The sequence below is a fragment of the Condylura cristata genome, unplaced genomic scaffold (assembly GCF_000260355.1).
Source record: "Condylura cristata isolate star-nosed mole 26May11 unplaced genomic scaffold, ConCri1.0 scaffold00039, whole genome shotgun sequence".
NCBI lineage: Eukaryota > Metazoa > Chordata > Mammalia > Eulipotyphla > Talpidae > Condylura > Condylura cristata.
Window position 1 is genome coordinate 5,905,059 of NW_004567140.1, and position 26,443 is coordinate 5,931,501.

General features: G+C 55.1%; 2 protein-coding genes across 4 annotated transcripts; one reads left to right on the plus strand and one right to left on the minus strand.

The window, feature by feature from the left end:
* The first annotated feature begins 408 nt into the window (after positions 1–408).
* Positions 409–4,930, plus strand: ARL2BP (ADP-ribosylation factor-like 2 binding protein). Its single transcript, XM_012733221.1, has 5 exons — positions 409–520; positions 2,360–2,466; positions 3,868–3,953; positions 4,127–4,223; positions 4,516–4,930. Exons 1-5 carry the CDS (start codon positions 517–519, stop codon positions 4,612–4,614), a joined length of 393 nt encoding a protein of 130 aa, XP_012588675.1. The 5' UTR covers positions 409–516; the 3' UTR covers positions 4,615–4,930.
* A 2,074-nt stretch (positions 4,931–7,004) lies between these two features.
* On the minus strand, positions 7,005–26,437 carry PLLP (plasmolipin). Of its 3 annotated transcripts, none has more exons than XM_012733208.1 (5): positions 26,252–26,437; positions 11,245–11,418; positions 10,543–10,695; positions 9,326–9,448; positions 7,005–8,362 (listed from the first exon to the last, which is right to left on the minus strand). In XM_012733208.1, the coding sequence occupies exons 1-5, from the start codon at positions 26,384–26,386 to the stop codon at positions 8,246–8,248; spliced, it is 702 nt and encodes a 233-aa protein (XP_012588662.1). In that variant the 5' UTR covers positions 26,387–26,437; the 3' UTR covers positions 7,005–8,245. The 3 variants fall into 3 exon arrangements, with proteins under 3 accessions (XP_012588662.1, XP_012588663.1, XP_004693649.1); XM_012733209.1 differs by lacking the exon at positions 26,252–26,437 and adding an exon at positions 23,840–24,043; XM_004693592.2 differs by lacking the exon at positions 10,543–10,695.
* Positions 26,438–26,443: the final 6 nt, after the last annotated feature.

Below are 26,443 nucleotides of genomic sequence, written 5' to 3' on the forward strand. Positions count from 1 at the left end.
GTGCGGGGCGGCCCCGCGCGACGCCCAACGCCTCCATCGCAGCCCCAGGCCTCTGGCCCCCGGTCGTTGGCGGAGCCTCGAGGTCGGAGGACCGTCCACGCCGGCGCCGGGGCTCTGATCTAGCTGTCCCCGACCCCCGGGCTTCAGCCCGCCGGCGCAGAGTGTGGGTGACTGCGAGGATGCGGTGAGAGCAGTGTAAAAGCGGAGACTTGGGCGGAAGCGCCCTCTGCTCCCTCTTTTGGGCCTTTTGTACCTCCTGGTGCCCTGCCTGCTTTCCCGAAAGTTGGGTGGTTTCTTCTGTTTGGGTTTGCTAGATTAGAAAGTCACCGTTCTTAATTGAAGCTGGGGGTGGAGGGCTCATTTTGCTAGTCTTTCTGCTTTTGTGCATGTTTGAAAGCATCTTAGTAATTTTTTTTTTTTTAATTTGAAACAGCACCTAACCCAGGCATTTTTTGTAGCTCTTCCTCCTCCGATGCAGAATTTGATACTGTGGTTGGCTACTTAGAGGATATCATCATGGGTAAGCCTCCGTGCCACGACTTGATCTTTGCTCTGTTTAGTTCTTAGACTCCTGCTTTTATGGACACTGAAATTAATTTGGAGAGTTAATTTGTGAATGAAAGGAGACAGCAAGCTATGCATAACGTGTAAGGTGGCACAGCGCAGTATTCAGTAAGGCTTAGTGTGACTTGTCTTAGAAGCAATCCGCCAGTCCTCCTTAAAACGGCTAATAGCCAGCAATTCAGAGCCTGAAAGGACTTACTCAAGTAATGGGGCCAGGAAGTTGCTACCCAGCTCTTGTCAGGAGAAAGACCTACTTTATTTCACAGTAATTAAGGGCCATGTCATGGAGTATTCACATTTCATGTCTTGGAACACAGCAGAACCACAGCACATGTGTGTGAAGAAAACAGGGCCCTCTTCCTGAACAGCGTCATCTTTAAGCTGGTTCTGTATTCTCCTGGGTTCCGAGTTTTGTATCTGTGGACCCATATTGGGGTCCATAGCCCTAAGCAACACAGGCAGTAACAGGTAGCAGACTTTAATTCAAATGATATGGAGAGAAACTTAAATTTGAGAAGCATTTTGTATTGACTGCATTTTCTGACAATTAGGAAAAGAACACTGTCATTTAGTGTTGCCTGGCTGCATTTCTTAGTCTAGTCATCTGAAAATTACTGACCCAGTTTTTATGCCTTCAGGTCCTATAAAAGTTCATGAGCTTAACTCCTAAACAGGTATTTCACCATTAAGCTCCTGTCTCCTTTGCACCTCAGGGTTTCTGGAGGATATTAGGGAGACTCTGTCCTTTTACTCTTTATCAGCCCCATGTTTTCGGTGGCAAAAATAAACTAGCTGGAAGCCTAGAGTATTCCAAAGTCTGGCTCATTTGTCGACACTCGCCTTTTTAGAAATATTCTCTTCAGTTGTTCAAGTATCCTACTCCCTAACACTAAAGTGTCCTCTGTGAATTCATTTACGTGCATTCTCATCTAAATCCCACATAATCCTAGTAGGGACTGGTCATCCTCATTTTCTAGATAGGAGACCGTTAGACAGGTCACATGCCTCAGCTAACACAGTAAGTGGGTCATCCCAGGTGGTCTAGCCTTTGTCAGCCCACGCTACACTGTTTTCACCACCGCTGCTGGTGGCTTAGGGGTTAAGTCCCAGCGCTATCAACACTACAGCCTGAGTTCGACCCCCAGCCAGGGAGCTGACCTACATGGCTCAGCAGAACTCTCCTGTCTTTTCGCTGCTCCCCTCTGTGATATGTTTCAGTAGATCTACCTTTCCTCCTTTCCACTCTGTCTCTGGTAAATCCTCTCAGCCCCACACCTCTGGCCAGTGCCCCAGTTCCTTTTACACAAAAATGAAAGAACCAGTTCTTTCCTTTGTGGAAAAGTACTCTGAGGGTGTCCGGAGCCACCCATGTGAAATTGCTGTGTGTATTTTACCACTTTTTAAAAATTAGTCAGATGAGTTAATCTATTACAGTACTGATGTCCCATTTAAACATTTCCTTAAGACATCTCTTCGGCCCTCCCTGGAAGCACAAGAGGTTAAAGCACAGCATCGTGAGGCTATCAGCAGTCACTGCAGCACGTGTTCGATCCCCGGCCAGGGAGTGACCCACATCGCGCAGCAGACCTCTCCTGTCTCCCCGCTGCTCCCCTCACAGTGGATTTTAGTCCACCTGTTCTTTTCCCCACTCTGACTCTGGTGAATCCTCTCGTGCCTCACACTTCTGATCTACACCCCAGTTCCTGTATACATAAATAACTGACTTAAGCTACTTATATCAGAATGGGCTTCCATCTCTGCTAAAAATAATGCATTTTTTCCCATTGTGGTTCAGATGACGAGTTCCAATTATTACAGAGAAATTTCATGGACAAGTACTACCAGGAGTTTGAAGACACGGAAGAGAATAAACTCACCTACACGCCTATTTTTAATGAATATGTAAGTGGATTTCTATCTCTTGGTGGAGATTAGGATTTCTTTAAAATGGGACTTTAAGATCCAAAGATGTTGAGATTTGCTCTACTTATAAAGTCTGCCACCGGGCACATGCCAGGAGTTCAGTTAGAGTCAGGATGAGTTCTCATCTCCTGTCATTTCCCTCTGCACAGTTCCTGGAGCTCTCTTCCAAATATTTGATCATTTTGCCAACTTCTGTTTTACTTGTTATTTTTAAAGATTTATGTACTGCGTAGAAGAAACGGGGTATAGGCCAGAGGTGTCGGGGTGAGAGGATTCACCGGAGACAGAATGGAGAGCAGACAGGCAGATGGACTGAAAAACTGCCGAGGGGAGCAGCGGGAGATAGGAGAGGTCTGTTGCGCCCCAGGGGTCACCTCCCAGGCCAGGGACTGAACTCAGGCCCTGGTGGTGATAGGGTGATAGAGCTGAGACTTAACCCCTAGGCCATCAGGGGTTAAGTCCTCAACTTCTGTTTTAAAAGATGTGTGGTTTGGGGCCTTCCCTAGTGGCACAGCAGGTTAAAGCACAGCACTTAAGAAGCTAAAGCCACTTCCTCATGAGTTTGATCCCTGCTCACCCCGGAGATGATCCCACATGGCCCGGCAGACCTCTCCTGACCTGCCCGCTGCTCCCCTTAGCAGTGTACTGTGTCATTTGGCCTGTTCTGCTCCCCACTCTGTCTCTGGTGACTCCTCTGCCTATACCCCAGTTCTGTATGAATAAATAAATCTTTTTTAAAAAAACATGCGTGGCTTTATTATAATGCTGTTTTCAGTCACAACAGGTATAGTCCACATACTTGTATTTATATACTTTTGACCTTTTTGCTTAAAAAAAAAAATGTTCTGTTACATAATCTAATCAAGTATGCATGACGGTTAGGTAGAGATCAAACGTGACCCAGATCACTCACTAGTTAGCAAACTCAGACTTTGAAGCCTGCAATCACAGCCTCTTCTAAACATCAGGCAGCCTCCTAGAAGGGTCTCCTTCAGTGAGGACAAACCTTTGCCTCAGGAGTTTGCTTAACATTGTGGCAGGAGCAAGTTTCCTCTAGTAGAGCCTCGGCTTGCCGGAACCAGCGAGCGCCTCCAGCCGTGGGATTCTGTGTGTTCCTCTTGCACGACTCCATCAGCCAGGAAAACCCTACTGGGCTGCCTGCCTGGAGGGGTGTAAGTCCACTGCTCCTGGCTCGCGTCACTTACGCGTGTGCCTTGCCACAGCAGAAGGGCCTGGAAGGCGGCTCCCCAGCGCTGGGGAGAGGCCAGGCCAAAGACTGCGCGAGGTCGGGACTGGGGCTTGGTTCCCTCCAGCAGTTCCAGCAGGGAGAGCAGGGCGGACTTGCAGAAGCCTCTGACCAGGGTCCCTTTGTTGTTACAGATTTCTTTGGTAGAAAAGTATATCGAAGAACAGCTGTTGGAGCGGATTCCTGGATTTAACATGGCGGCGTTCACTACAACTTTACAGTGAGTCGAGCACGACGCTTTTTTTTTTAAACCTTCCTCCTTCAGTCTGAGGAAGGACACTTTTGTTTTTCTTCAGGTGCTTGAAGGTCAAGGCTTAGAGAAAATGCCGAAGGATAGGGCTCCTGGTGGGTCTGTCAGAGCCAGCTGCGGATCGGCCTTCCTTCTCTTTGCAGGCACCATAAGGATGAGGTGGCTGGTGACATATTTGACATGCTGCTCACATTTACAGATTTTCTGGCTTTCAAAGAAATGTTTCTGGACTACAGAGCAGTAAGTCACTCTTACCTGTTTAGTTAGCTACAGTGAACTCCTTAGCAAGTTCCAAATAGAACACAGGCCACCTCCCACACCTCTTCCCTTGAGAAAAATATTCTTCAGTCAAGATAGGTGGCCCCGGGCTAGTGTTGAGCAAAAAAGCAGCATAACCTCCTTCCCCCCCATTGTGTGCTCGCTGGCGGTCAGACCTCCCCCTTAGCCGCCCACCGCTGGCCAAGGTCCTGAGCCACGATGAACTGTTGTTCCCTATTCCTTCACTCTTGATTTTTTTTTTTTTCTCACATAGGAAAAAGAAGGCCGTGGGCTGGACTTAAGCAGTGGTTTAGTGGTGACTTCATTGTGCAAATCATCTGTGCCAGCGTCCCAGAACAATCTTCGCCCCTAGGTCCCTCCACGGGGTGGTGGGATCCTGTCTCAATGCCTCCAGCCTAGTAGACACTGGGAGAGGCTTCTGCTACTAACGACTGAAGATGACATCTTGGAACAACTGCACTGTAACACCTAGTCCATGTGACGTATTGATGGTCAGAAAGAAAACTACCTGACCCCTGGGCCTGTTCTCCTGCCATACCTCATGCCCAGTGAGCCCGACACTCCGCCCTCAGCAAACTCCCCTTTCTCCTCGGCTGGGCTCTGGAGCAAACGTTCCTGTCGGGCCCGGCCCAGCTCATAAATTGTGTCAGCCCAGAAGGCCACCACCAGCAGACTGCGTGAATCTTTTTTTTGGACGCCCACAGCATTGCACATGCTCCCAGGTTTCCGTCCTTCCGCCACCAAGGGGTTTTTGACTGGGAGTATTTACCTGGGGTGTTCCTCAGGCCCGCTGCCCACCTGGAGATTTCTGAAGTTCCTGTACTTAGAGCTAATTTCACGTAGGAATCAGCTGAGCAGCTTCCTTTGCCTGAGAACTACGTGTGCAAACCACTCTAGCTTACACCAGTGTCCCCGCCGGTTCTCAGTAGTCCCACTGTTACGAAAACTCTCCTAAGCATTTTTGTAAGAAATATGTTTCTAGGTGAATACTCTGGCTCAACTAACCTAGTGGCCATAATCCTGGCACTTCACAATTACTCAAAGAGCAAAGTACCAGATGCTGTGTGCTGCGTGGCTGCCGGCGCCGGGCGGTGCAGCGAGCTGAGCGGCTTCCCTCCTGTGTTGGGCAGACGCGTCAGGCCCGCTCTGTCAGGGGCAGCTGTTAGGCTTGCTGTTGGGAAGGGCTCCGGTGCTCCCGGTCAGCACCTGCCTGCCGAGACGGTTCTTCCCGGCCTCGCTCAGCTCGGGCAGAGGGCACGGGGCCACCCGTCGGCTTTGGTGCCGCAGTATTTGCTAGAACGTTACTGGCTGGAAACAGGTCGCCTCTCTAGAAGAAACACAGTAGCTCCAGTTCCCAGTGTGGAGCTCAGATTTAATCTGTACCGACTTTTCACTGGGCTGTTGTGGTTGCCAATGACGGGCTGTGTGTTTCCTGTGCACACAGGTTGGGGTGACTTACTAAATGCTGTTGTACCAGGGTAAAATTGGGGACATTGTACAAGAACCCTCACTCTAAAGGAGTCTCGCTGCCGTGTCTGCCGGTTCAGAGGCAGCTTTAGCCGCCTCCCCTGGCCGTGCCACCGCCTCACATCCTCACTGCTGGGGGGGCAGGGGAGGGGGCCTGTGCCGAGGAGGGCTGGGTCTGCCTGGTTGAGGCCTGAGGCAGGTGTGGGCAAGTTCAGAGATGAACTCACGAGACATGGAGGAGAAAGGAGGCAATGGATTCTTGTCATCCTCCAGTCATGATTAAAGCAAACTGGAGAATCAGTCTCTCCATCCACACAGGAATGTAACTCACTTCCTTGCCGGGACCACAGCCTAGTTGGGGCTAGAAAACTTGGTGCTGGGCCCAGCACAGGAGACCGTGTGTTCGCCCCGCCACGCCCCCGAGTCTGAAAATAAGGATCAGGTAGGCAGTGGCCTGAGCTGAAAAGTAGTTGTTTCAGCATAACATGTCCACTGACCTTAGTGGCAGAACCTGACAAGACTTGCCCAGGATTTTGTTTTCTCTGAAGCCTCAAAGGAAAATTAGTTGATCGCCCTTAAAACTAAACTCGTCTCGCAGCTGAATCTTAGAATGATTACTAGAATCTTGATTACCGAGAATCTTGGCAGTACTTGGCAGTAAAAAGGGATACTGCTGATTTTTTTTTTTAAAGATTTATTTTTTTATTCATACAGAATTGGGGTACAGGCCAGAGATGTGGAGGGTGATAGGATTCACCAAAGACAGAGTGGGGAGCAGAACAGGCAGATCGGCGAAGTCCACTGCTGAGGGGAGCAGCGGGCGGGTCAGGAGAGGTCTGCCACGCCATGTGGTCACCTCCGGGGCAGGCGGGAATCGAACTCATGCGGAAGTGGCTTTAGATTCTCGATGCTGTGCTTTAATCCGCTGCGCCACCAGGGAGGGCCAATATACTGCTGATTTTTGTACCAAAACCATACTCCCAAAAAACCAAGCTTGTCCCAGACCAACTGGGTTGTGGGGCCTGGCTTAATTTCCAATTTCTTGGTAAAGGGGCAGCTACAACTGTTTGGATCTGTTTACATTCTAGCTGCTTCCAGTTTGCTTCAAAAAGACCAGGGGGGGCCTCCCTCGTGATCTAGGGGTTAAGTCTCAGTGCTGTCACCTCAGTGGCCCACTGCACAGGCCTGAGTTCCATCCCGGCCAGGGAGGTGACCCGCAGGGCGCAGCAGTCCCCTCCTGTCTCCCCGCTGCTCCCGTCAGCAGTGGATTTCAGTCCATCTGCCTGCCTGCACCCCAGTTCTACACAGAAGTAAATTTTTAAAAAAAAAGAACACCAAGAGCTACCTAGAAATGCCTTTGTCACGCTGCTCTGTGGTAGAAAAACAAGCTCAAGAGGAGTCGGCCGCTGCCCGTAGCCTCGTCTGCCTACTGGACACCTGCCTTCCATGACCTCTGAGCGTCACGAACCTTTGAGGTAGCTGACAGTAAAGGCATTTTCGGTTCAGCAAGACCACCTAACTTGCCTAAAGCTAAGATTTAAGTAACATTATATTAAAGTGGGGTCCTTGTGAGAATAAAAGGGGTGCTGTTAAATTTAGGGAGGCCAGACGGCACAGGACAGGACTCTCCCGGACGGAGCCGCAGGGAGCGGCCAGCCTGCCTCGGGTGGCCAGCGGTGCTGAAAGCCTGGGGACGGGCACTGCCTGGGGCGCAGTTAGGAACCTCTGCCGGTTCCCGCAGCCTCCAGGCGCTTCTAAACATCTCCGACCTTGAATCACCAACACTGTTTTCAAGTAAGATTTTCCATCTTTATTTTTGTAAAAAAAACAAATCACCACACGTGTGGTAACACCTGGCAAGGTCTGACTCCCTCCCTCCCTCCCTCATCCCCCCCAGCCTGATCAGCCGTGTTAGCCTTGCCCAAAGGGTTACAAACTGCTTCAGAAAGAACGAGGAACCCGGGGCCCAAGTCGCTTAAAACCAGTTGGCTCTAAACAGCCGATGCCTTGGGGTGCAGGAAAGGAACCGGCTGTCAAGAACCGTGACCCTCTTCTGACAGGTGTCCCCTACAGGCTGCCACAGTTGGCTTGGGGGAGGCGGGGAAGGAGCCAGCTGGGTGTTTCCCGGACAGACTGAGATAAATACACGATGCTGGTTAGGTTACTCTAGGGCTGTGGTCTGGAGTCCTTGTTAGTGCATTTAGTGCTGGTGAGAGGGCTGGGCCCCAGTCCGGGCACAGAGGCCCTCAGGCAAAGCAGAGACAGTGAGATCCCCGCATCCCCCGTCACCTTCTGCTGAATAAGGGGGAGAGGGTAGAGTCCTGGCCCCTGGCCTTGCTCTGGCCCACAGGCCTGGGGGACCGGGCCAGACCCCGGAAGGATCCTGTGTCCTTGGGAGTGTTGGATGAGCTGGAGTCCGACGAGCCAGAGAGGAGCCGGTGTGGCCCCTTCTGCACAGACCCCACGCCTGGCCCCGGCCTGGCTCCGGGCTCCCTGCAGCGAGGTGGCCAGCCGGCTTAGGCGTAGCCCCCGGCCATCTGACTGGTGGCCGCGTTGCTGCCCACGCCTCGCCACGCCTGGAAGCTGAAGAAAGCGCTCAGCCCGTAGGCGATCATCACCAAGCAGGAGAAGAACTGAAAGGGGAGGAGATGGCAGGCTGAGTGGGGCCCCGCGGCAGCGACAGCCCCAGGGCCGCAGGCCTCAGGCGCCCGGCACAGCCTGAGGAGTACCCCCAAACCTGGCGCGGCCACAGCCGCGCAGCACCAACTCCCGCCAAGCCGAGTGCTCGTTTAACCACTTTGGGGGGGGGGGGGGGGCGCAGCTTCCAGGGGTGCTGAGGGTACGTTGTGGAGAGGGAGCCCGTGAATAACTACACAGGCAAGTCCGACCGATGAGGGCGGCTGGGCGGGTGGCGGAGGGTAGGCGCTGGCTTTGACGCGTACCGGGGCCGCATTTAAAAATTCAGCCTTCAAAGCCACCTGAGGAATTTTCCGGAACCCACACTAGCACCTGTCTCATCTCAGTGACTAGAGTTGGTTGCTCTCAGAACCATCCTCGCAGGAAGCTGAGCACAGCGTCCTGCACTGGCTGCAGCCTCCGCTACCTGAACCCCACTGAGCCTCGCTCTCCTGGCCTGTCCTCACCGGGGCGGTCCAGGGGCCGTGGGAGGAAGTATCCGGCAGGGCCTCACGGAGCGAGCTGCGGCAGCTGCAGAGAACTGCTGGCCGCTTGGCCTGCAACCCAAGCTGGAGCTTCGTGGGAGGGCCTGTGACTCCCCTAGCCGGAATCCAAAAGTTTTAGCCAAAGGGGGAGGTTGATGGTTTTTAAGTCTCCAGGAGCTGTGCGGCCACCGTCCACGAACCCAGAACGTCCCTTCGCCACAAGTGTTTCCCAAGCATTCTGGTTCTCTCAAGTTTTGCTATCAAGTACGGAGCCCCCAAAGTGGGCTCAGCTCCCTGAAGCCCACTCAGAGTCTGGATAAGCACCTAGGAGGTAGCACGTATGTGCCCTCGCACCTGGGAGCAGTGGGAGGCCAGGGCGCAGACAGGGTGGCTACGTGCCCTGTAACTGCCAGGCACCCCGGGGCCTGTACTCACAGAGGCGGCTGCACGCTGGTTATATGGCCGGGAGCCCTTCAGGGATGTCAGCTCAACCACAGCAGCGCAGGCGATGAAGGCCGTGATGTAGAAGACCGTGGCGCTCACGTTGAATATCATCAGCTGGGGGCAGCGGGAGAAAGGCTTAGCGAGCCAGAGCAGGCTGGGCTTGAGAGCAGGGAGGGAGACCCTGAGCCTGTCCCTCCACAATAAGGGCCCCAGGAGGCGGCATCCTTGGGGGGCGGGGGGGCTCCCCTTGAGCAGGAAGTGGCAACACTGGAGGCCCAGAAGAGCGGTGCTTACGGGGAGCCCTGAGTGAGCTGGTCGGGGCAGTGGGAGGCCGGGAGGGAAAACCCATTCTAACAGCAGGTCAAGCCCAGGCCACCTCCAGTGCCGCCACGCCTCCACACTGGCTCGGCCCAGCCTGCCCCTCCCTGAGGCCACTGCAGCGTTGGCTCTGTGGTGGGCCATGGTCCAACCTGCCTCCAGTGGGAGGAACCTGTCTTCCCTTTAGCCACACCCTAGGTTCAAGGCCCCATGTCAAACGCCAGCGTCAGAACTCCAAGCTGGCTGGGCCGGGCTCCCAGCCGGCCACCGGGCCAAGGGCCCACTTGGCCTGAGCTCAGCCTCGGCAGCCTTTTCCGTGATTGCAAACCAGTGGTGCTCAGACAAATTTGGTTCCTCCCATAGATTATTTTTAATTATTATCACATTCCAGAATAGATTTCAGGTTATATTTGCAATAAAATATTTGGCACCACGGGGCCCACGTGCGCACTCACAGCAGCTAGAGCTGAGAAGGGGCAGCTCTCTCGACAGGTGGCTGTGGGTGCTCCAGAACCCCCTCTGACCCTTCACATACCATGTTGGGCCCTGTGGAGGGGAGGGGGCTTGAAGCCGCCACCCCAGAAAACCCACTTTGGCAGTGCTAAGCCAGCCTTCCCTCAAGACCCTGTGCTAGCCGTTCAGAGCCTCAGGAACATAAGGGCAGCTGGCCTGCTGTCACGGCTTGGCAGAAGAGCCTCCTCCCATCAACAGCTGTGGCAGGACCCCCAAATCCGTGCCTCAGAGATACCGAGGCCTCCATCTTCAGAGCTTTTTCTTCAGGGCTCCTGGGACATGGAGCAGAGGCTGGACCCTGGGCCAGGAAGTCAGGCAAACACCGCTGCCAGTGATGTCAAGATCTAACAAACCGGGTCTGTCTTAGGATGACTCACGTTTCCTCGGCTTTTCCTCGGCTTAAAAAAGTCTTTGAATCCCAAACAATGCCGCCTAGTCCCAGGCTTGCTTGTCTTACAGTCATGTGCCTCTCTCGCCTCTCTGCCGGCTGAAAGCCTCAGGCCCCAGCTGCAGGAGTTTTCCGGGTCAGACTAAAAAAAAAACCAGCAGCCTTTTGTGTCTGGCCAGGGTACTTCCAGTGGGCGTGCTCAGCCCCGTGACCTGAGGAGACTGACCTGGGCCAGCGGCAAGGACCTGAGCCTGGAGGCAGCCGCTTGGTCGGCCCTCCCATGGCCAGTCCCGTGCTGGGTAACTGCTACGGTTCTGCCCAGCTTCCTGGCCTGGGCTGCCAGTCTGAGACCTGCCAGGGGCTCTCAGCCCACAGACTAAGCTGCAGCTGCCTCCACAAAGGAAAAACATTTTCAAGATTCCAGACGGCCACTGGCCACGTCACTCAGCAGCCCTCACCCCTACTCCCTGCCCGGGAAAGGGGTCCTCCCTCACATGGCCCTCTGCGCTCAGAAAACCAGACACCGAACCATCCCGCCTCACTTCCCAGTTGGCACGCTCAGGCCAGCTGACAAGATTCCAGTCAGCTCCCCCACGGTCCGCCACATTGCATGTGGTCGGTCACCTCGTCACGGCTGCTCCCCAAGGCAGGGCTAACAGCCTGGAGCCTCCCCCCAACCCCCGCAACTCACCACCAGTGGCCAAGGCACCATGTACAGCTTCATGTGCAGCTGAAACAGGTAGAGGATGAAGAAGACGATTGTCACCAGCCAGAGGAAGACAGCGACGAACATCACCCAGCCGTAGGCCGGGTACAGATGGTATGGGGTGTCAGCGATCAGGGCCCACACCAGCAGCCCCACCACCTGCAAGGGGCAAAACACGGTCAGCAGGTCCAGGCGCCTCCCCAACCAGAGGCCTCCAGGCCCTTGCTGTGGGTGTCCCTGGCAGGACACGGCTCTTCCGCAGCCACGAGGAGCTCGCCTGCCTCTGGGCACCACCAGCCCTTCAGGTAACTTACTCCTCTTTCAGGTGTCACCAGAATACGTGCCCCGGACCTGCCTCCTCTCCTCTCCTCCAGTCTCCTCTTCCAGAGCCTCTTCGCTGCTCCCACAGCTTCCCAGGCACACAGCACCCCAGACTGTGAGCCCCTGAAGGCAGGCAAGGGCCCTCGCACTGCTAACGCTGGTGCGTCAGGTGACAGCCAGCACAACCAGACTGCATGGGGCCTTGTGACAGTGTTAAGGGGAAGGATGTCCTAAAGGAACTCTGTAGAGCTTTGTGGACTCCACCCCCTACTCCAGCTTTCTAGACTCCGCCCCCTACTCCAGTGATTGGAAACTACAACTCCCAGCAGTACCAAGGAGAGAACTGCGAGGACCCAAGGGCGGAGCTAAGCAGGAATTCTGGGACTTTGGGGGCTAAATAAGGAGCCATTTTGTCCAAAGGTCTCTCTCACTCGGGCAATGGGTCTCCGGACGCTTGGGAGCAGCGTGACTCAGGGCTTTCAGTTAGTTTGTTACCAGAGCTCCAAGTCAGCCCAGCCAGTAAGATCTTCTTGTTACCTTGTATCTCTCTCTCTCTTTCCTTGGGTTGTTCCTTTTCCTTCCCCTTTTGTAAATAAACCCATATTGACCCTTTTGTGTGTGCCTGCAGTACAGCTGAATTTTAGGAGCGCGGGTGAGGACCCAGTTCACACTGGGGCACCCTGTAACAGCAGCTGTGAGAGAAACGCACCAGGGTATCCCTGAGGGGTGGATACAGTCCCAGCGGTGGGCAACTGAGAGCCCGTGTCCTTCTCCATCCGGTTCTGGCACCCCATGAAACCCTCTGCCCCCCACTTCGCTGACTCTCCTAATGTCTGTCTACACATGGCCACCTTACAGGTGAAACTGGGGCTCAGAGAAGTCAAGGGACCTCTCTGTCACACACAAGAAGAGTGGGCCCCAACACCCCAATTTAGCTAACAGCGTGGACACTGGAGCCGACTGCCTGGTTTAAAGCCAGCCCCCCTCGCCAGCTATGACTTTGGGCAAGCTTGAAACCTCTCTGCTCTGCTCGCCTCACCTCACCTGCTGGATAGGTGTGATGGCCGTACCTGCTACCTCACAGGGCTGCATTAAGGACCCCTGGTTCGTGTCCAGTAAGGGGGCATGGGGCTTTTAGTAGCCCCAACCTGTAGCCTTGAGGGTGTTCCTCAGGGGCACCTGGGGGCCGCCCCTTCCTTGCTCAAGGGGTCTGCTCCAAGGCAGGCCCAGCTTGCCCAGGGAAGATCCACAGCGATATGGGACACGCAGCCATCCAGCCTCCTCTCACCCCTAGGCTGGTGTCCCTTCACCAGCACAGTTCTCTGGAATGGCCGGGAGCTAGGTGGGGCTCTGGTCAGGGAGGGGAGAGGCAGGAAGGGCCTGGCACAGGAGAAAGGATCTTAGCTAATAGAAATGCCCAGCGAGGGCCTCCCTGGTAGCTCAAGGGTTAAGTCTCAGCACTATGAAGCTGTCCTCAGCCTCTGCAGCACAAGTTTGATCCCTGGCCAGGGAGTAACCCACAGGGTGCAGCAGACCTCTCCTGTCTCCCCACTGCTCCCCTCAGCAGTGGATTTCTGTGGATCTGCCTGTTCTGCTCCCCACTCTGTCTCTGATGGATCCACCCACCCACACACCTCTAGCCTGCACCCCAGCTCTTGCATGCAAAAATAAATCTTTTTTCATACAGAACTGGGGTACAGGCCAGAGATGTGGAGGGTGAGAGGCTTCACCAGAGACAGAGCGGAGAGCAGAACAGGCAGATTGACAAAGCACACTGCTGAGGGGAGCAGCGGGCGGGTCAGGAGAGGTCTGCCACGCCATGTGGTCACCTCCGGGGCAGGCGGGGATCGAACTCATGCGGAGGTGGCTTTAGCTTCTTAGTGCAGTGCTGTGCCACCAGGGAGGACCCGCAAAAATAAATCTTTAAAAAAAGAAAGAAAACGTCCAGCAAGCTGACCCTCCTCTCTGGCTGGCCTGGCCGACATTCAGGCACCTAGTGACACTGACCTCCTCGCCTCCAGCAGGGACGCACCAGGTCCCCTCTTGGTGTGGGGCTGTGCCAGACCCCGCTGGCTATGGTTTCAGGGGCCTGGCTCCCCTAACTGCTCATGCCCGTTGTGGGCTGCCACCAGCTCCTGGACCCTGAGACTGGGGAGAGTGTTCATCTGAAGGTACAGCTGCCTGCCAGCACCCCACAAAAGGCCAAAGGGAATTTCCAACTGGACTCCCTACACAGGTAGGGTCAGGGCAGGAGGCACCTGAGCTGAGCCCCACAACAGTCCAGGCTCCTCCCCTGCCCCGTGAACCAAGCTGGGGAGGGTGCGGCAGCTTCTCTTCCCTCCACACACAGGGCACAGGGTGGCGTCAGGAGGGTGCGGGGTTCTCACCAGAGAAACAGTCCCACACCAGCCTGCAAGGGGTTGGGTGCCAGTGAGGAAGCAGGTGCGCCAGGCCTGGCCTCCCTCCACCCAGGTCTCAGCCCTGGAAGAGCCCAGGAAGGTGTCAGCTCTCCAGAGCTCTGTGTCTGCCCCTCACATGCCAGATTCCAGCCAGCCAGCCCGTGCTTGCCCACTAACAGGCGACAGCAGTGGCCTTGGGGAGCACTTACAGGGACTTGGGGGGACACAGAGCCCTTATCAAGTACCTCTACTTGAGCTCCCCCATTTTACCACCACTGCGTGAAACCGGGGCCAAGAGACCCCCAGCGGAGGGAGGTCCCTGTGTGCAGAAGACATGACCGAGGCAGTGCCGCTGGGGTTCGGGTCAGGACCCCTCCCCAGGACCCCACCTGCCGCCGCTGACGTGTGAGGCCTGGTCCCGCCCCCGGCCCCGACCGTGCAAAAGGAAGTTAGGAAATGCCATGGGCTGAAAATCAAGAGGAGACCAGTTTGGGTTCCACCCATGGACACCTGCCAGTTGGGAGTCGCCCGGCCACAATAACCACTTGGTGCCCACCTCCACCCACCCTCACCCCCACCCCAGGAGATCAGGAAGGGCCTGCCCTTTCGGCTCGCTCATTCCTCTGCTATTTATTTCCCATTTTTGAACTCCAGCTCAGCGGGAGACGCCTGGAGCAGCCTGGCAGGGGCTGGGCCCCATGGACCTCTCTGGAGCCGGGCTGGGGAGTTACTCCGGGAAGTGCTAACGTGAGACAGCTGGACCCTGCCCTCCAGGCCTGTTCTGGGTTCCAGCTCAGCAAGCAAAGCCCCTGCAGATCGATGAAGCTGCTGGGTAAGCAGTGGGAATTCGAGGTGCCCCTCCCGGCACTGCCACCCTGGCTCTGTGCCCAGGGAGCCGCCAAGGTTTCTGCTCTAGAGCAAGGACAGTCCACGCCCGCTGTACCCGACCGACTGGTTTTTCTCTGTCCCCTTTCCCTGCCCCAAGAATCCGAAGGGAGTGCCCAGGCCCAGGGACTCTGCTCAGGACAGGGCACCCGCTCCCCACATTTGCTGGCCCTTCTAGGGGGAGTTACACCCAAGCCTCTTCTCCAGAAGCCCCCTCACTCCTGTGCCTTTAGTGGAAAGGAAAGGCCAGATTTATCTCCCTCCTGCCTGATCCTGCCTGCCTCCTGCCTGCCTCCAGGCTCTGCCCAGGCCCCTCTGCCCAGGACAGCTGCCCCTGGTTGCTCCAACATACTCGCTCTGACCACTCGCTCTTGGCAGGTGCATCTATGGGCTGAGTCATCCAACCAGAATCTGTGGGCACCCCCAGAGCTCCATCACTCTGCCATGGGAGCCGGTTAGAAACCCAACAGGCACTCGTGAGACACAAGGGGGTTGCTAAGGTGCTATGGGGGGAAATCCATCTGAGAAGGGGGCTGAGGAGCGGGGCGGTGGGGGCTGCAGTTTGAGACAGGAGGCCTAGAAGGATCTCACAGGGAGGCTGAGGTGCACAAAGACATCCCGCCCTTCCTGGGGGGAGCTGTGCAGGGAAGGGCTGTTACCTCTGAGTCCCTGACTCTTTCCTCACTCTGTCCCTGTGGTTTTACTTAATCATGCAAGTGCCTCTGTATGTTTTAGACACACACACACAGCTCGATTTCACTTTCCTGAACTTCCCTGAGGTGTCTGAACCTGCAGGCAAGCTCTGGAAATTCCCAAAGACTTCTTCTCCCTTAAAAACCTAAAGATTTTGCACAGGAATTTTCTCTTCAAAGACGATTGCAATGTCAAAAAGGACACAGCCACATATGTCGCAGGACCTTAGAACATCCAGAAGGATTTCTAAGCCATTGGTACTAGAGATATTAAACAGCTTGTAGGACCAGATAACAGAGGCACACCTAAACGCCACACCAAGAGATGGACTCTCACCCCGTGGCTGGTGTACTTAAAAGGAGAGGGGAAACTGGTCACAGACACACACCTTGGGAGAACACGAGAAACTGAGGCAGAGACTGCATGACTTGTCTGCAGGTCAAAGAACAAGGCTGACTGGCAGCCACAAATGCACGGGAGCAGGAACAGAGGCTTCTAGGGGCCCCAAGCTCAGCAACACCTTGATTTTGGACGTCCCAGCTTCCGAAGCACCAGGCAACGCATGCCTGTTGTTTGAGGCCACGCAGTGTGTGGTTCTTTGTGGTCGGCCAGGACACAAATCCATGTTTCATAGCTCCTCTTTGAGTCCCCAGCCTGGTGACCTGGTTGGACTTCACGGTGTGAGGTTTGGCTGGTTCACTCCCTGGTTCAAGCTCTGGCCCCACTATCTCCTAGCTGTGTGAGCTCGGGCAAGTGGCTTAACCTCTCTGTGCCTCAATGTCATCTTCAACATGTGCATACCGAGGCACCTGCAGTAACTCTGGGACTAGATGAAGTAATAAATGCGAGGTGCTCAGAACAACGCCCAACATAGGCTTAACAATCCACCTTCTGGGGCCTCCCTGGTGGCACAACAGGTTAATGAAGCCATCTGCAGCCACTGCAGCACGTGTTCAATCCCCGGCCAGGGAGTGACCCACAGGGCGCGGCAGACCTCTCCTGTTCCACCCACTGCTCGCCTCAGCAGTAGATTTCAGTAAATCTGCCTGCTCTGCTCCCCACTCTGTCTCTGTGAATTCTCTCAATCCCCAAGCCCCTGATCTGCGCCCCAACTCCTGTGTGAAAATAAATAAATCTATTTATTCATACAGAACTGGGGTATAGGCCAGAGATGCGGAGGGTGAGAGGCTTCACCAGAGACAGAGTGGGGAGCAGAACAGGCAGATCGCCTTAGTACATTGCTGAGGGGAGCAGCGGGCAGGTCAGGAGAGGTCTGCCGCGCCATGTGGGTCACCTCCGGGGCAGGCGGGGATTGAACTCATGCGGAAGTGGCTTCAGATTCTTAGTGCTGTGCTCTAACCCGCTGCGCCACCAGGGAGGACCCAATAAATAAATCTTTTTAAAACAATCCACATTCTCTATTGTCACCAGCACGTGGAGGGTCCGTGGGTGTCCAGCTCTTTCTCTGGGCCTGCTCTCCTCAGGCAGGAGGAGTGTTTGCAGTTCCTAGGCTATGAGATGGTGAGTATCTACACTCAAGCACCAGGCACAGTGCCTGGGAGATAAGGACCCAAGGCAGGTGTGTCCCCCCATCTTATCGCAAAAGGGAGGCCCTGCAGGGCCAGCCCAGTCCAAGGCCTGCCTCCCTCCGCTCCTCACAGGCTGGGACACATCTCTTCACTGCTTTATTCATTTATTTTATTTTAAAGATTTCGTCTATTTATTTTGCATTGGAGAACTGGGGTACAGGCCAGAGATGCAGAGAGTGAGAGGATTCACCAGAGACAGAGTGGGGAGCAGAACAGGCCGATCAAGGAAGTCCACTGCTGAGGGGAGAGGCAGGGAGACAGGAGGGGTCTGCTGGGGTACGTGAGTCAGGTCCCGGGCCGGGGATAACTCAGGCCATAAGAGTCAGCTGTCTCGGTGGCAGCGCTGAGACTTAACCCCTAGGTCATCCAGGACGCCCATCTTCACTGCTTTAGACTTCATCCTTGTCTGGACAACAGGAGCAGGCAGGTTACCCCCAGAGTCCAGCGCTCCCCACAGTGTGAGTCTGCCACTCCTCAGCAGAGGCCCCTCCAGCGAGGCTCTCAAGGCACTCAGTAGCCCCTCTTCTGCCCAAAGTCGGTCACCCCCCTTCTCCCCACTTCCTGAGACAGGTCAGACCCTTGAAGAGATTTGCCATGTGGCCTGGAGGGCTCCCCTGCCCTTTCTGGCCCATTTCTTCAGACAGGTGGCAAAAATGGCGAAGGTGTGCCGGGACCTGGCAGGCTCCATGGAGCAGCGAGCGGCCTGCTGGCCGGGCCCACGGTCTGGGAACCACTTGCTGGGAAGTGCTTGAGCTCTGAGTTTCTATGTGCATGCTTCGGCTTTTTAAACGCTGGCAAGGACCATGTTCTGGGCCCACCCACCACCGAGCAGGAAACGGAGGCCTAGGCCCATCACGTGACCTCATGGGTTGCCCTCACAGGGACACATCTGGGCAGCTGAGGACACGCAGGACTTGGCCTGGCCAGACCCGGCCTCCACACCCGCCCCGGCCCCTCTCCCTACAGTGAAAGGGACTTTATGGGGACAAAAAGCCACCCATTGTGCCAGGGGAAACAAAGGCGCAGGGGACAGAGGCTCCGGAGGCCTGGCCCAGCCACGGCGACGCCACGCACCACCCCCTCCCCGTGCTTGGGGGAAAGGCTCCTTGGAATTCCCGTGCTGTGCCCACCAAGCATCAAGAATCCTGGGGCCCTCACATTCTCCCCCGCCGCCCCCCCACTAGGGGCAAGACTGCAGATTCAGACCCTAGCTGACCTGGCGGGTGGTATTGAATGCCCGAGGCGCCCCCTTTCCTTACCTGCCTGGGAGTTACCAAATCCAGACATTCAGCCACTAAACAACCTCTTCTTGGGACCCCTGCTCCGTTCAGGAGGCCTGAGGGGGCCTGGAGGTGTGGCCGGGGCTGGGCTGGGCTGCCCAGGACGGGGTGGACCCTGCCTCTCTGGACAGTCAGGAGGTCAGGCCACGTGATCCCGTTACCTGTTAGGCCTGAACCTTCAGTTCAGTTTTGTTGTTTTTTTTTTAATTTTTTTTTAAAGATTTATTTGTGCATACAGAAATGGGGTACAGGCCAGAAGCTCAGGGGTGGTGAAAGGCTTCACCAGAGACAGAGAGGGGAGCAGAACAGGCAGATCAACGAAGTACACTGCTGAGGGGAGCAGCAGGCGGGTCAGGAGAGGTCTGCCACACCATGTGGTCACCTCAGAGGCAGGCGGGGATCGAACTCATGCAGAGGTGGCTGTAGCTTCTCAGTGCTGTGCTTTAACCCGCTGCGCCACCAGGGAGGGCCGGTTCCAGTTTTTTTGGACCACAGAGAAGGAAGAGGCTTCTGCACACCTACCCCAACGGCCCCGTGGCCCCCGATCCCCCCAAAGGAGCTCCCCAGTCATGACATACAGCTGCCTGCCAAGAAGCCCACTGCAACCCTCATTCCTCTTGGGTCTCCCTCAGGGTTCCAGGACCCCTTCCCCGTGTGAAGTCAGCTGCTTCCTGCTTACACTCACCCAGGTTCCCACTCTGCACCCCGAGCCTGGAGGCCCCTCCACAGATAGCCCCAAGTGTGTGAGAGCCTGTGGGGGCCTCTGGAGCCACACCCCAAGGCCTTCTCTGGTGCTCTTCCACAGTGAGGGATTTGGCCTGCTCCTTGCCTGGGATCTTTACTGGTGAATGTACACATTTGAGTTCACTTAAAGTGAACCAGGCGCCTCCCTGGTGGTGCAAGGGGTTAAATAGCAGCCACTGTGATACTGCTACAGGGCACCTCAGTGTGTAGGGAGCTGCCTGTCTGTGGGTCCTCACTCCATAGCTGCATAATGGAAGGCTACAAAAGCCACAGATCCCCAGGACAGAGACAGAGTGACTGCCTGGAAGTTTTAGGGGAAAAGGGAAAGGACAGGAAGGATGAGGGCAGCCCGGCCCTCTGCTAACTGGAAAGAGGCAGCCGCAATCCAGCTGTGAGAGCTCCTGCAAGGAGTTCCAAGGGGCGGGGGCGGCAAAGAGTGAGCACTGGTGGTGTGTGTGTGTGTGTGTGTGTGTGTGCACTCTAACTGGAAAGAAGACATTTTTCACCATGATCTTTCCAACTATTCTTTTTTTTTTGCATAAAACTGGGGTGCAGGCCAGAGCTGCGGGGTGGGGGATAAGGATTCACCAGCGACAGAGTGGGGAGCAGAACAGGAAGATTTACTGAAATCCACTGCTGAGGGGAGCAGTGGGAGAAATAGGAGAGGTCTGCCACGCCCTGTGGGTCACTCCCTGCCCGGGGATCAACTCAGGTCAATGGAACTCAGTTCACAGACATGACAGTGCTGAGACTTAACTTCTAGGCCACCAGGAAGGACCTTAAGGATTGTTCTATTTATTTATTTTAAAATGATTTATTTATTTATGCTTACAAGAGCTGGAGTGCAGGAGTGCAGGTCAGAGGTGGATCTACTGAAATCCACTGCTGAGGGGAGCAGCCGGAGACAGGATTGTTTTAAATGTTCAGTGAGACCAGGGACAGAGACTTCTAATGCTTCATTAGTGTTTGGATGGGCTGAAGTCTGAGTCATTTAGCACAATGCCCCCCCCCCAGGAAGTACTCTATATTGGTTAGTTACTATAATTATTATTACCTACTGTAGCAATTAGTAAATCTGTTACCTTTTTTTTTTAGATTTATTTATTGATACATACAGAACTGGGGTACAGGCCAGAGGTACAGGGGCAGTGAAGGATTCACTGGAGACAGAGTGGGGAGCAGAACAGGCCGACTAACGAAGTCCACTGCTGAGGGGAGCAGCGGGCGGGTCAGGAGAGGTCTGCCGCACCATGTGGTCCCCTCCGAGGCGGGGATCAAACTCATGCTGAGGTGGCTTTAGCTTCTTAGTGCTGTGCTTTAACCTGCTTCACCACCAGGGAGGGTCCTCAAACCTGTTACTGTTTAAAGGGAACCTTTTTAAAAAACATACATGTATTTATGCATACAAGAGCTGGGGGTAAGCCAGAGTGGGGGCGGTTGAGAGGATTCACCAGAACAGGCGGATCCCCTGAAATGCACTGCTGAGGGAGCAGCAGGGAGACAGGAGAGGTCTGCTGCACCTTTGGGTCACTCCTGGCAGGGATCAAACTCAGGCCATAAGGGTGAGAGTGCTGAGCCCAACCGCCAGACCACCAGGAAGGGCCCCCAGTTATTATTCTTGAGTGTGGAACATGCCTTCATTACCTATTGAAAAATTAAGTCAATAAAGCGTAAAAACAATGGACACCTTGCCACGGGGACTGACACAGAACATCCCCAGGTGCGTTGCCCGCAGTCCGTGCTCCGGTGAGGACCAGCTCACCTGGAACGCTACCTGGGCACTACCTGGGCGGCTGCCTCAGGCGCATATGGGGAGGAGACAGTGACTCCACTGATCACCGTCTGAATATTTACTGCAAGTTTGAAGAATGAAACCAGTTTTTAAATGTGTCCATCAACAAAGAAAGAGCTGACGGAGCTGGGGCTGTGCAGATACCCTGCAGGTTAGGAGAGAAGCAGGGGCATGCTGTGTGAGAAAAGCAGCCTTTATTTACCCTGCCATGATGATTTCATTCCAGCCAGCAGCCTCCCTGACACCCCAGGGGGTGGGGATGACCAATCACCCAGGCCCTGGTTTGTGCAGTCAGCTGGGCCTGGAATGTTGCGCTTTGCTTGGGAGACTGACCTACAAGTCTCGGCCCCAGGGGAGTGCCATGACCCCTGCCATTCTGATCTTCGGGTGATCCACCTCTGCTCTCCTCTTGCTGGAGGTTGGGGTGGCATGATGCCCGGCCCCCACCCATGAGGACCTGGTAGGTCTCCCAGGCTGACCACAGCAGGGCCACTCAGGGAAGGACTTGCTGGACTCCCAAGAGCTCAGGATGGGACAGGCAGTCTAGAGAGGCCGAGCGCCCTGTCCCTGGAAGCAGTGGGCTCAGGCTGAGGACACACTGAGGGGCCCTGGGGGCAGCCCCAAAGCCCTGCAGTTCCATGAGGCTCTCGTTCCTCCTTCCACCCCACGCACTCGGCCTCCATATTCCTCACAGTCCCGCCACCACCGTTGACAGACAAGGACAGGGAGGCTTACTTGGGATAAGGGCTTTTCGAGAACCTGCCCAAGATCACACAGCCAGGAAGAGGCAGAGGCAGATGCAGAGTCCAGGCTCCCTGCTCCCAGAGCAATACTGTGACCTAGCAGAGGAAAAGGTTCTGGTGTGTTCATTCACCTGTTGACTGGAAATCGCATGGTCATGCCCCATGCCTGGAGGAAAGCCAAGAAGGATAGATGCCAACCACAGCGACCTCCTTGTTGGCCAGGGGTCGGGTCTCGGGGCGGTCACGGCTGTGTGACTCACGTGTGGCATGGCAGACCTCAGCTGTCGCCCGCTGCTCCCTCAGCAGGGTCTCAAGAGCTGCGTGTTCTGCTCCCCACTCTGTCTCTAGTGACTCTTCTCCCCTGCCCCCGCACTCTGGCCTACACCCCAGTTCTTCAGTGGATAAATAAATCTAAAAAAGAAGAAGATGCCAAGCACAGATGGGCCCACTCAGAGGCCTCCGCATGGTTCCTGTGTCCTGGGCCTCAAAGCCACCGGCCGACTGGCCTCTGCGTGAGCAGTTCGCTGGTGGTCTGCTTTGAACTTCCTCCGCACTACCCCCTTCCACTCCTGTCAGAAAGTCTTCAGGGACCTCCCTGGTGGCGCAGCGGGTTAAAGCACAGCACTAAGAGCTAAAGCCTCTGCAGCATGAGTTTGATCCCCACCCCAGAGGTGACCCACAGGGCGCGGCAGATCTCTCCTGACCTGCCCACTGCTCCCCTCAGCAGTGTCCTTCGTCAGTCAGTTCTGCTCCCCACTCTGTCTCCTGTGAAGCCTCTCACCCTCCGCACCTCTGGCCTGTACCCCAGTTCCGTATGCATAAACAAATACATCTTTAAAAAGAAAAAAGTCTTGTAGAGTAGGCCTGGCCCCTGATAAGTCTCCCTTCCTGAAGTCCCTCTTTTTCCCCTACCAAGCACCCCAGGAATCGCATCCGCCTCCCCAAACAGGAAGGTCACTAGAGTCAGGTTTTGTATTTCCAGATCCGAATCAGAATCCGGCTCTGCCCAGCCTGTTCCCACAACAACAGTTGCCAAGACTTCTCTGCCCATGGCTTGGTGAAGACTAAGAACTCACTTAACATCAATCACTTTGTATTTATTCTATAAATGTTTTGGGATCACAGGATAAGGATCATCATGAGAAAGAACTTCCTAAGTAACAGAAGCACAAACTTTCTTTCTTGTTTAATATATTCATTACATCACCCTTCATTTCTGCACAAGGGATGGTTTCCCTGTGAAATTCCCACCACAATTCACCCTGCACCATCACCATAGTCCCGTGTGCTCTTCCCACTCCTGTCCTGATCCTTCACCCTCCTCTTCCCCTACAGAATGTCTCTCATCTATAGTTGCCTTATGATTTTGATTTTTACTTAATTAATTTTTTTCTATTCTTTATTTGCTCTACATTCCTCCTATAAGTGAAACCATTCAATATTTTTCTTTTTCTTTCTGCTTATGTCACTGAGCATGATCCCTTCCAGCTCCATCCATGTTGCTGCAAAGGGCATGAATTTATCCTTTTTGATGGCTGAGCATATTCCCTTGGGAGCACAAGTTTTAACTATACTTTCTGCAACATTCCAACATTCCTCCCTCCACCCCCAACCACATAAAGATTTTTAATTAAGAGTTAGCTCTAGATCAAACTTACCTACTTATCATTTTAGAAACCATCTATACACATTCATATTTCTTCTTTTGCCTAGGCTACTAGGAAGCTCAACAAATAATCAACCACTTTAGACCTGCTACAGATTCCTGATGCAACGATCTTTTTGTCTTTCTGTAAGTCAGTCCTCTATACACACAAACACACACATAGGCACATACACACACCACCGGCTTTGAAAAAAATATATTATTGAACTTTTCTATCTGAGTAGCTTAATATCATATTCTATCTCATCTTCCCTCTGGAAATAAACAGGGCGGTAAATCAGTAAGCACTGAGATTGGTCCCTTAGGATACATTTCATACGAGACAAAGAGCACATCTCCTCAAATAGCTGGGCCTTTCTACTCAACACCCCTCCGCCTTCCTCATGCCACTTGTGGACCACTGCATCAAGTCCTAGAAAACAGAGTCGGATAGGAAACTGGCTTTCATCTTTCCATCTTCACACTTACCAATTCCTCCATCAGCCTGCCCGGCTTCTTCCACTCAAAACTCATACTCTGGGCACCTTCCCTGTAAGCCAAAAGATCCTGCTGGGATCTCCATCACTCTCTCAACAGCACCAGACCCAGGGGAGCACAGTGAGTGTGGTAATTAAGAGCATGGGCCAAAAAAATCACGCCCCAGGGCTCAGATCCCAGCTCTGACTCCCGAGATGGAGAGCTGTGAAGTCTTGGGCAAGAACTGATTTCTGAGCCTCCACTATCAAGTGAAGAGCACAAGAGAATATAAAGCCCTTGGCAAAGGACCCAAAACCAGTACTTGCCCCCGCCTGAGGGTGGGGGTGGCTTCGGCCTCCCGGCAGATGGTGGTGCCTGCTGAGTGAAGCCCCTGTCTCAGACCCGCTGGAACCATCCCTGTTGCCAGAGAAACAGCTCAGGAAGCAGCTTCCACAGACAGACTAGAGAGCTTCAAAACTCCCACCAGAGAGCCTCATCCCCACCTCCCAGCCCTCTCCCCCCAGGGCGGCAAAGCCCTGCAGGGAGGGCCAAGGAAGGGCCCCACTTACACCTGGCATCTAGAGCCCTAAGTGCCAAGCTCCACCACAGGACCGGCCTGAGCCCACAGGGACCCCCAGATCAGAGACACAAGCCTCTTTTTAAGGGAGTTACTAAGGTCCTGGCAGGCACGGCAGGGTCACCCCTTATTCCAGTTCTCATGGTTTAATTACAAAAGAAGCCAGTGCTCAGTCAGGAGCGAACCCCACAAACCCACACGCCAACTCCCCTCGTGGTCAGCCCAGCGGAGAGCCCTCCACAGCCCAGCCTCCTGAAGCTGCTGCCAGAACCCAGCGACCATTTCCCACCGGGGTGGGGGGGTCCTGAACCCTGGGTTTCTGAGCACCCCAGGAACAACTCCAGCTACACCAACCAGCTACTCCCCCCAACTTCCCATCCACTTTCCCAGCTCGGAGCTTGACAGTTCCAGTACCAGGTCCGTTGAATGCCCTTCCCTCCCTCTGCCACAGACTTCAGCAACTCCATGCTCCAAACCACCTCCTCACCACCCCAGGTCTCAGGGACACAGAACTGGCCCCCCTCACTTCTCTATCCTTTCCCAGTGGGGTCTGGAAGAGGGAGGGGATCCTTTCCAGCTCAACCACTACCTGAGAAGCCCAGTCACCACTGCTCCAGCCAGGCTCTTCCTACCGCAAAGTTAAATTAGTCCCTGGACAGATCTCCCCGGCCCCCTTTACTCCTTCCCCCCTTTTACCTCCCCCCCCACCCCCCGCAGAGAATCTGCAAGCATTTCTGGGAGAGTAGCTTAAAATATAGATTTCTGGGTTGCACTTCCTAAGATTCAAATTCCAACCCGACATTTTTCTGGGGGACCAGGACCCAGAATGTACATTTTAAACAAATATCTCGGGAAGGGCCTGAGGATGGTGGGGATGGAAGTGGGGCTCATGGGGGGAGATTCGCAGTGGAGATAACCCTGAGCCTAGGAAGAGGGGTGCGCACTTGGGAGGGGGAGCCGATTGGAGCGGGCCACCCTAGCTAGAGCTAGCAATGAGGATCCTGGGAACGGCAAAGAAAATCCAATTCCACCCTAGTCCTCTGAAAATGGACCAGGCTTCCAGCTGGTGGGGAAACCCCCGATGGGGAGCCACTCAGCTCCCCGACTCTTAAAAAGGGGGTAAGAAGAGAAGAAAGTCACCAAACCCGATAAAACTGGGGGGAGGTGGGAAGGGGCCTTCCCATCGGCCCCCTTAGACTGGGGTCTGCGACGCTAGAGTCTGGACCGATAGCTCCCCACAAATCCCTCTTCCCCTCACCCCTCGATGTCTCGGTCCGGCAGGGCGGGCCAAACCGCCAGCAACCCGGCAGGGCAACCAGTAAAAGCCAGAAGGACCCGGCTCTGCGCGGGAGCCCGCAGGGCCGAGCCTAAGGGTCTGTGTCGGGCGACTGAGACTGGAATATCCCGAGTGTTCGGGGGTGCGGTCACGCGGAGCGCTCAGAGCTCGGTAGAGAGTTAGCGGAGCGCGGCCTTTGGCCCAGTCTGGGTCCCCTGGAGGGCTGGGGCCACTGTCCTGGCCCAGAGACACAGTTGTGCGTAACGAGTATGGCTGATGGGAGTGCCAAGGACGGTCTCTGGTGACCATCTGGGGCGGGGCGGGGAGGAGGGGAGCAGGTGATAGGGCGCTGCAGAGGGGCACCCAGAAATGGGTGCAGGTGCGTGCACGGGTAGGGATGGTATTGGGGATGCTTCGAGGTGAGAGGGTCGAGGGTGATCTCGCAGGCGTCGGGCCTGAGTGGGCAGACGCGTCGGGCTGCGCGGCGCGTGCAGAATGGAAGGCGAATGCGGCGCCGGGGCCCTAGATCCCGCCGGGAGCACCCTCTGGGCGCCGGGCAGCGCGCACTCACCAGCTCCAGCAGCATGAGCGCTCCGAGGGTGGAGCGCACGAAGCCCAGGTCCGGGCGCAGCGCGGAGACCGAGACGCCCGCGCCCTGCGCGGGGCTGCTGGTTCGCGTGCTCACTTTAGACGGAAACTCCGCCATGGCGGCTCCGCTCGCGTCCTGAGGTTGCTCCGGCCGCCGTCGCCGCCCCTCCCGCGG

Bases quoted from the DNA above. Each gene is read 5' to 3' on its own strand.
- PLLP (XM_012733208.1), bottom strand. From the start codon at position 26,386: ATGGCGGAGTTTCCGTCTAAAGTGAGCACGCGAACCAGCAGCCCCGCG. The intron at 10,696-11,244 runs GTGAGTTGCGGG...TTTTTTTTTTAG, and splicing joins TGGTGCCTTGGCCACTGGTG to TCTGACCCGGAAAACTCCTG. The intron at 8,363-9,325 runs GTGAGTACAGGC...CTCCCCTTTCAG, and splicing joins ACCAGCGTGCAGCCGCCTCT to TTCTTCTCCTGCTTGGTGAT.
- ARL2BP (XM_012733221.1), top strand. The intron at 2,467-3,867 runs GTAAGTGGATTT...TTGTTGTTACAG, and splicing joins CGCCTATTTTTAATGAATAT to ATTTCTTTGGTAGAAAAGTA. The intron at 4,224-4,515 runs GTAAGTCACTCT...TTTCTCACATAG, and splicing joins TGTTTCTGGACTACAGAGCA to GAAAAAGAAGGCCGTGGGCT.